General features: G+C 32.4%; 1 protein-coding gene across 2 annotated transcripts in view; it reads left to right on the top strand.

Annotated features, from left to right (window-relative positions):
* The first annotated feature begins 913 nt into the window (after positions 1-913).
* LOC106477671 (rho-related GTP-binding protein RhoU-like) overlaps positions 914-10,009 on the top strand; it is a 40,553-nt gene continuing 31,457 nt past the window's right edge. For both annotated transcript variants that reach the window (XM_022381484.1, XM_013938214.2), the window contains exons 1-2: positions 914-1,433; positions 5,432-5,490. In XM_022381484.1, the coding sequence (XP_022237192.1) occupies positions 1,217-1,433; positions 5,432-5,490 (276 nt within the window). In that variant the 5' untranslated portion in view covers positions 914-1,216. The remainder of the gene's footprint in view (positions 1,434-5,431; positions 5,491-10,009) is intronic.

The raw sequence follows: 10,009 nt of genomic DNA on the forward strand, positions 1-10,009 counted from the left end.
GAAACAGCAGGGTCATAAGCACATTGGCCCTCCAGTGGCACAGGGGTATGTCTGCGGACTTACAGCACTAGAATCCGAGTTGCGGTACCCGTGGTTGGCAGAGCACAGATAGCCCATTGTGTAGCTTTGTGCTTAATTACAAATAAATAAGCACATTTTATGAATTTCTTACTTTCTCAGCTTCTATTTTAACAAGAAGCAAATAAACGCGTTCTTATGCGGAGTCATCCGATGGATAAGTAGTAAGCTTGTGGGTTTATAACACCAAAATTCGCGGTACGATCCATGCAGTAAGTACAGAACAGATAGCTCATTGTGTAGATTTTACTTTAACAATTTATGATAATACGCAGGTCAGTCAGGTATGATACAATATTATTCTGTTAGACCTAGCACTTGAAAATCTGACTGATTCTCATTGTTATTATTTTAAATGTATTATTTTACTTTAACAATTTATGATAATACGCAGGTCAGTCAGGTATGATACAATATTATTCTGTTAGACCTAGCACTTGAAAATCTCTTGAAATTTATTTCATTCTGAGATGTAAGTTTACTTTATTGACGTTTGGAGTTCATACTTAATGTTGCAGTTTCAATGATATTCGCACTGTCAGAAAGCAGTGCATTTCTTATTTTGATAATCTACAAAAAAATTCAATAAGTATATATATATATATATATATATACATACTGCATACATACACATCTACAAACATAAACACATTTTTTCCCATAAACTTATACTTACATTTCAAAACCTCAACAAGTTTTAAAGTACTTGCTTAAAGACCCGTAGCTGCAGCTGTCTCACATTCTCTTTTATATCTGTGATATGGCTCGGCCAATCAGAACTAGGTAAACCGTTTAGCTACTAGTTGCTAGTCGTCACAAGACCAGTTGGCGAGGTTGCAATCATTAGCGTAAGGTGTATTTCGAGTTGTTCCGTGTTCGTGGGTAACTACTATTACTAAGTGCGATTGTTGTGTTGGTAGTTTGCGAAATCTCCCAGAACAAACAAACTAATCCTACTTTTACGTGTGTTGCCAGTTCAGGTTTAGAACTTTAACCGTATCTATTTAGAATGCAGTGTTTTTACTTTACTATATTGATTGTATTTAATTGTCTGTTTGCTCTAGTGGAATTCAACGAACTTCTATGTGTGCTGTAGTAAAGAGGGAAACTGAAAAGTTTATTTTAAAAGTAACAATTTATGGTAGATATGACTCCTTTGATACGAAACGAAATGGGGAGGCCTACTTTATCTGATATGGAATCTACAAATGAAAATAATAGTAATACCACCACCAATAAGATGAAGTGTGTATTGGTAGGTGACGGAGCGGTAGGGAAAACGAGCCTTATAGTAAGTTATACCACGAATGGCTATCCAACAGAATACGTCCCCACAGCGTTTGACAATTATTCTGGTATGTTTTAAAAATGATACTTTCTCATAATCTACTATTTAATTATATCATGTAAGTCTTGTTGAAGTAACTTAATATCTTATACAAATTTTATATATTTATTTTTCTATCATTTCACTTTCACATAAATTATTGTTTTAAAAATACTTTGTTGTTTTGAAGTATATATATATATTAATTGTGTGTTCTATGCTTCAGTGTGTAATTAGCCATTTGTTTATTATTATAATGTTCCATTGGTGTAGGTTATCCTTTACAAGATTAAGGTCTGTAAAATACATGAATAACTACATCCTGTGTTAATCGATAACACAGAAAAAGATATTTAGTTTTTGGGAACCGACGTCTATATAGGAAATTAGATACATGACTATAATATGTGAGGAAGTAGGAAAGCTATTGTCAACTTAGCAAATGTAGTGTTGTTTAATTTTAACCTTCAATATAAGTATATATGTGTATGTATTCTTATTAAAAAGAACCGGTGCCCATCTTATTTCTGTTTTAGTTACACAGGGAAAGTAACACGAAAATATAGCTTAATTTGAAATACATTACCTGATTTTCCGACCCAGAAAGAAGCGTCACTGTGTTTAATTAAAATACTGTATGAGTACAGATTAACAGAAATATGTTTATCAAATAATCGAGTTTCGTTTCTCAGTAGGAGTCTGAGTTATCAGCCCAACCCAAGAAAGTTTAGTGAATTCTCCATACGGAACTCCAAATAAGCTTCTGAAGAAAATAACATTTCGTAATTTATTATTACCTGAATTGAATAGGTCAATATTGCTGTGCGAATAGGGAAATACTGATAACCAAATGTATAGAGGGCGCTTTATTTAAAAGCATTGTCAAGATACTTAAAACAAGTTACTGTATATATATAAGTAAAACACTAATTTGAAATACATTTAAAATTAAATTTTATTCAAGATTTTCTCTCATTATTCTGTAAATGATAACAGAAACATGCAATTCAGAGTTTCAGTTGATACAAGTTAATGAAAAAGTTTAAATGAATTCAAAAAAGTTAACTTTAAAATATAAGTAATATTAAATTTAAGGCGCTTTTGGTGGTTTGAATTCGGGTATTAGGGCGGGTATGAGAGCCTAGTATCACGCTGGTTCAGGTCTGCTTCCTTGCCAAATGAACTAACATTAACATTATCAGTGTGACTAATGTACTTGTGATCCTGAGAGTAAAGTTCGAGAATATGTGTATAAAACATATGCGTATTGAAACAAAGGGTAACAATCTCCAATTTTATTATTTTGAAATAGAGATCAATTTATTAAACAACGACTTCATTATACATTTATTAATCTTAGATTTAGTAAAAATGAAAGAAGGCTTAAACTGAAGAATAAAATCAGTCAAGTGAAATAATTACAAATGTCATTTAATATAATCGTTTTCTCATAAACAATACACATACAGTACTTTAATCAGACCATGTTCAAAAGTAAGTGAGATACTATTTCTGATTAAAACCACGTAGGATAGTATGAAACAAATACACATGTTCGTAGTTGTTCTTTCTCATTTGGACCTTTGATTTTGAAAGAAAAGTTTATTTTTGTATTTCACAAAAGAAACCGCGTGTTAGGTTTGCACTGCATATAATATTAGTTCTACAAATGTGGAGTGCCTTTTAGGGGCAACTATTCGCAAATAATGAACCCTCGAATTCACAGTCCGAGCACGCTAACAACAGGCCACGCCCAGTCCCTGAAGTAAGAACCTCACTGTCAACCTAAAGATAGTTTAACCTTGTAATTTCACTTGGTAGAATGAAACATGTACTCTGCATTACCCCCGGCAATGACATCTGGTGAACTTCTGGAATCATTCACAAACCCGTGTCAGAAACAACTGCTCTGCCCAACACACAATTCTAAGCTGTTTCCAACCATTAAACAGCATTTAAAAGACTGATTTTAAGCCCCACCCCACAGCCTACTGGAGGTTTAATCTTGTTGATCAGAATCTTTCGAGGATAATGGACTTTCAGGTTTTTATTATATCCAAGTCGCATGACTGAGTCTTACTTGTTAGATGGAAGAAATAAAAATTCAGTTGGTCCCTGAACAAGAAAAGAGTAGAAACAGTTGTTTACAATACGTGCAATATCTCATAAATTTCATGAACCAATTTTTTTCACGCTTCTGTACCAATTTTATAAAATTATTACCTTTGCCTTTAGGCTGCTTTTTTTAGCAACTGCAAAAATTTTTTCGTTTTTTTTTCTGAAACTTCTTGGTTTTACTGATATCCCGTTTATTAAACGAACAAAAGAAGTTTTCTGATCCATTTATCAACATAATTACCCTAAGTTTACTTTTATTTCCACCTGCACAAGCATCGCCTATAAATGCTGAAGAAGCTGATAAGAGATAAGGTAGACCAGTTTCATCTGGATTAAACATATAATTTGGTTTGTATTTATTCAGCAGCACAGGAAATCTGTTAGTCAGCCACAAGCTGTGCTGTTACAGCTATATTCTGTTCACAGCGTTTCTGAAAACCTATATGTTTTCATGTTTTGAATCGTAAGCTATATAGATGTGGTCGGCCTAATAATTAGTGTATACTTAGGATGAGATTATGCCGACTTGATATAACCTATGTCTAATTATTAATTAGTAACTTTTTTAAAAATTAGATACTAATTACTACCTTTTTTAACCTATGTTTCGGCTGATAATCTGTTACCGTTTTCAGGGAAGTCCTAAGAGGAGTTTTTTTTTTGTGTTGGTAGTAGCCGAGATTCAACCTGGGTCTTCTTCAAGAGGAGTATCCAGGTTTTGATGACTTCTGTGTAAGGTGGTATGAGTATGTTATCAATTAGATGGATGTAGAGAACGTTTTAGCTCTATTTTTCTCATGTGTGTGATTCGTATCCTGTTATTTCAGTGTTGAGGTTAGTGAGATGGGCTATAAATTGAAAGGTCCAAGATTCAACCCTGCCATATTTATGCCACTGAAGCTACAGCTGTGACTCCACTCACGCTGTTCTGTCAACTTAATAGTAGGTGGCAGGTGTTGTTGAGTGGTTTCTATCCTTTTGGTAAGTAGTTATAAATTAGGGAAGGTTGTTCTTGAACTTCGGGATCTCTGTTCGGACTGTGGTGCTCAGGTTGAAAATACACTACTATACCGTGCTTTAAACCGTTTCGTTTATCCAGTACTACAGTCAAGATTGGTAAGGTGAAACAAGGTGGCTATACAACAGCCTTGCTCTACTGAAAAACGACTACTACTGGGTTTTTACTGTATCTAAACTTGTCCGATTTTTAAACTTAAGTTAGGGTGGTGCAGTGGGAAACCTTGTGTTAGACGCTTTGTAAGAGTGGGGAAGGAAGACAAATTACATTCAGTTACATTATAAGACTGAGTTTCTGCCGTAATCAGTGTTACTGGTGTTATTCATATATAGGAAACTCTTATTTTGTTTTAACTCGTTTTTAAAGTCGTACCTTTGCCCACTAATTAGTACATGTGCTGCCTAACATTATATTTTGTTGTATTAATTAAAATAAATTACTTGGAACCAAAATTTTTTAAACATATTTTTGAATAACCAGTGATGTTGCACACCGCAAAACTGAAGTCATAGTGTTTACATTTGGTCTGAACTGAAGTCCTTGTAGTTACATAGTAACAGCTGCAGGAAATAGATGGAAGCTCATGAAATAACACGAGCAAGTTTAGCCTGTGTTTTTAAATGGCTGGCATGTAGCTTAGCCGAAATATTTTGTACCGTTGGTTTTGAGGGTAGCATGTTAGAGTCTATTAGATTCTTTTGTGACAAGCAAATTGAATTTTATCACAGACAAGAATGTTTAATGAAAGGAATTTTGAGTTTATAAAAAAATAAAGATCTTACATGACTTAATGTAACATTTTGTGCTTTTTTATTTGTAGATAGTAATATAAAAATGTATAATTTGTAGTGAAATTCCACTGTTTTATTGCTAAAAAATCAATTTTCTAGTGGTAGTGACAGTCGACAACCAACCAATCAGATTGCAACTATGTGACACAGCTGGTCAGGTAAGACGCTTCTCTTTCTTATATAACTAAAATGTTGAAAGCCAGATAGGTCAAAACATAGACAGGGATAAAATGTAATTGTAATCTTTTTGTGTCAAATATAGTAATTTTGTTAGCAAAGTTTTTAATATACGTTATAGTGTTAATTGGATAATAATTGTCGGTCGTTTTTCTCATCTATGTAAAATTTACATTTTTAATAACATGAGTTTGGAACAACGGATGATATCGCTACAGTAACATATGGTTTCAAATGGCCAATCCAAAATGTATTCGAACGAGTTTTATTGTTTTTTGCACTACTTGATTGTGAATTGATATGATTGCGCTAGTTATCACATTCCAAAACTTGTTCAAATAAACTGAAATTTATCTATTTTGTGACATTGCTGAGTTCCTGGAAATGCGGTGGATAGTATTTTAATATTAGAGGTAATGGTTCTTTGTTTAGATTATATTGAGAACAAGACACGACATGAAAAACGAAAATTTTAACTTCCATATTGATTTCTTCCGATCGAGGCCCTGTTGACAATACAATATAAGGTCATTGTCAAACAAACATTAATCGTCCCTAGTTTTGACATGTTAAACTAGAGGGAAGGCAGCACCCACTGAAAACTCATAGTCTACTCCGATCGAATAGTGGGTGTTTACTGTCACTCTTATAATGCACCCATACTCCCAAAGTACAAAACGAGATTTTGCGACAACGGAACGTGAACCAGGGACTAATAATTGCTGGAGACGGCTTGAATGGGTAATGAAGAAAAACTTTAATATAAGTTTAACATAGTAATTTTGTTAGCAAAGTTTTTAATATATGTTATATTGTTAATTTGATAATAATTTTCGGTCACTTCGATTCACTGTCCGGCACGCTATCCACTTGGCTACGCCCAGCCTGAATAATTGTTTGTTTGTTTGTTTTTTAATTATGCACAAAGCTACACGAGGGCTATCTATGCTCTGCCCACTATGAGTATCGAAACCCGATTTCTAGCGATGTGAGTCCGCAGACATACCGCTGTGTCACTGGGGAGCACCTGAATAATAATTATAATGATGAATACACTTAAGATTGTTAAGAGTTTCATCAGCTTTAGGTATACAAGATATTCTCGGGTAGCACTGTTAGTCTCAAAGAGATTGTTTTCTAGTAAGAGACTATAACTTTTTTTTCAGTGATCAGAACGAATGACTAGGTAAAATTTACTTTGAAAAAAATATATATATATGGTTGTATCTTCAAACACATTGTAAAATAAATACAAGTTTGTTTGTTTTTCTGTGTGTTGAAATAAAAAATATTTTATATCATATGATGTCAAGTTTTAACTACTCAAACTTATGTTAGGAAAGCCGAGGTAATTTGTCCAGATCATTGTATAGTCAAATAAAGGAAGGATAAGTACACAGAAAGGTAAAGATAAGTGTTATCATTTGTCTTGTAAAATTTGTTGTGAAATTCTGCTCTTTTATTGTTTTCCTAGCTAAGAGCTTTATAACGAATTTTGATTTCATGCATCTAATACTAATACATATATAGGAACAGTGGTGGCGCTACAGGAGGGAAGAGAGGGGGGGCAAATGCCACAAAAATAGAATAACCCTATATACATAGAGCAAATGTAATGTGTATAACAAGAAAAAACGTTTGTACGCGCACTACCGTTTTACGAGATGTTTTATTTTCTTCTTCTTGTATGGTAGAAATCAACCGGATATATCTCAGAGTAAGAAGTATTTCCTTTAACCATTCTACTAGTACTAATGGAACTACTGCACTAAATTATTATTTATTTAACTGAATAGTGTTTGAAAAAACATCATCAATCCACTTTTAAAGGGACTTGTTACCCCCCCCCCCCCAAAAAAAAAGAAGCATTGGTAGATATGCTGGAATGATCAAAAACTTTCTGATCTTTTCCAAGGTTTGTGAGTACTTTGGGGCTTTAAAACTCAATACAAGGTACTTTTTGAAACCCAACGTTAGCTCAATTGTAACTTAGCACGTTAAACTTTTTGGAGAATAACGAGACCCTTTAAAATTACACATCTTACACGTAGGTATAAGATGTCTTGTTTTGCACCCCCCTCAAATTTTTGGTGCTTATGCCGCCTCTGTACATTAGCAAATATAAATAGCTAGAATGCTTAAATGACTGTTACCCTGTTGAAACAAGTAGCTCAAGATTACAGGGCTTAAACCTCTAAACCTATGTGACTAGTTTGCTTTCTTAAGTTAAATGGCATTATAGTTTTCTGGTTTCGATATACATATACCAGAGTTCAGTATATTATAATTAGATATTAAGATTTAATTAGTAACAATAATACAAACTTAAATCTATTTTTCAAAAAACAGGATTAATATTAATATGTTAAATATATTGGAGTGATGACAAATTTTTGATTTTATTGTAAAGAGCACATAAAAGGAACATAAAATTTGAACAATTTCCAGTAAGATTTTATTATTTAAGAAAACGTTGTATATCTTAATGAAACGAAGAATGTCTGGTTTGATTCATCCTACAGTATAATATAATCTGCTTCTGGTGGGTGGAAGGGGGGGTCTATGTATTTAACAAATTTAACACTTATAATACAGTTATTACAACAATATTATGAGGTGTATGTTATCATTATTAAAGTATGATAATACAAAATTAGATTTGAATAAATAAAGATGTATAGAAATGACTGAAAATAAAATCAATTTCTCAAACATGAGCTGAAGAGATTGTGATCTTACAAATTCCTAAAATGTCAAAACCTTAACTTTATAATTTCGAAAGAAAAATGAGATCGTTATTCTTGTTTAAAAATATACATTAAATCAGCATTGGAGAAATGGATAACTAACGCTAATGAAACTGTAAATCTGGCTATAGTGCATACATTAGTATGAAATAAATGATTATTAATATTTAACCTTTTAAGTAAAATGTTACGAATATTCAAAATATATTGTAGTTAAATATCTTTATCGTGTACTTAAAGTTTTCTGTATTCACTATTAATTATTAAAATACTTATTTATAATGAACAATATTTATTATAGTTAGCTTAACTATATGAAGCAAGTATGATTTCTGTATTCACTATTAATTATTAAAATAGTTATTTGTAATGAACAATATTTATTATAGTTAGCTTAACTATATGAAGCAAATATGATCTGCATTCGAGCAAACCTCATAATTTTCTGTACCTTAATAACGATAAACAAATATAAATGACTAGAAAGTTTAAACGACAATGAGCAATACAGTGTTGAAATAAGTTTTTCTAAACTAAGACTACACGGCAAAAAACCGTGTAAATCTTTGCACATATTTTTTGCATTCCTTTAGTTGGTGTTCCTTGCTGCCAAACACTTGGAGGAAGGTGTAATTTGAGAGTAGATGTCACGTGTAGATACAAGTGTGTATAAGTGTTTGCACAGTTCGGTGAAATTCAGGATTTGTGTACGTTGAATTTTTGAAATTTTGCACGAACTGTTACAAGACATTTGTACGCTTAGAGATTTATAATAACTGTATTCAGTAAGAAATAAACATGCCTACACAGTAATAGACTTTGTATTTTCTGGTGAACCAGTATAGGGACATACATTTGTGAGAAAGTTTGTATGAATTTGTCAATTTCATGCGAAAATGATGTATATGCTATATGTACACCATAAAGTATTGTTACATGTAAACCATAAAGTGTTATATGTCGCCATAAAGTATTGTTACATATAAACCATAAAGTGTTATATGTCGCCATAAAGTATTGTTACACGTAAACCATAAGGTGTTGTTACATGTCACTAAAACCTAGTTATATGTCACTGTTACTTATTATAATTTTGAATGGTCTGAAACTGAGCTAAATGATACTTTAAATTTAGTAGTTTAGTAAAAGCCGATATATAGTCAGTTTATGATATTTTGCCAACAAGATTGATACACACAGTTTTCTTTTTTATAAATACGTTTTAATATACACACAACAATACAATTTACAATAACAGTTATTACAAATAGTTATTACAAACAATGATTTATAAACAAAAGTTTCGCAAACTTACAAGCAATATAAAGTTTTCCTTTTAGTCTGGAACTTCTTCGATATCTTATCGAGGGTTTTACGATGAGCGAGTCGATTACGAGATGACGTAGGTATAATTCACTTACGGGAAGCTAGCTAGCTTTGTCCTTCATTATTTATCAGCCACACGCATCGGATTTTCGTAAAAATACTAATGTCCGATGAGAATCCACTGAAGTTAAATGAGTTGTAATGTTCGAACATTGTAAATGCTCCTGGTCCAATATCTGAATTTTTCCGATTGATAAGCGTTATAACAATCACAGTTATAGCTTCCAAAGTTTATAGCACATTGAATATAGGAAACTAATAATAGATACTCTTTTTTTGGCGCATCGCGTTGGTTATATTTATATTGGCGTGTGGAGGCCTTCTAGAAAATTCAGATTACGTAATAATACAAATTTAAGCGTTTAAG

The sequence above is a fragment of the Limulus polyphemus genome, unplaced genomic scaffold (assembly GCF_000517525.1).
Source record: "Limulus polyphemus unplaced genomic scaffold, Limulus_polyphemus-2.1.2 Scaffold168, whole genome shotgun sequence".
Lineage (NCBI taxonomy): Eukaryota > Metazoa > Arthropoda > Merostomata > Xiphosura > Limulidae > Limulus > Limulus polyphemus.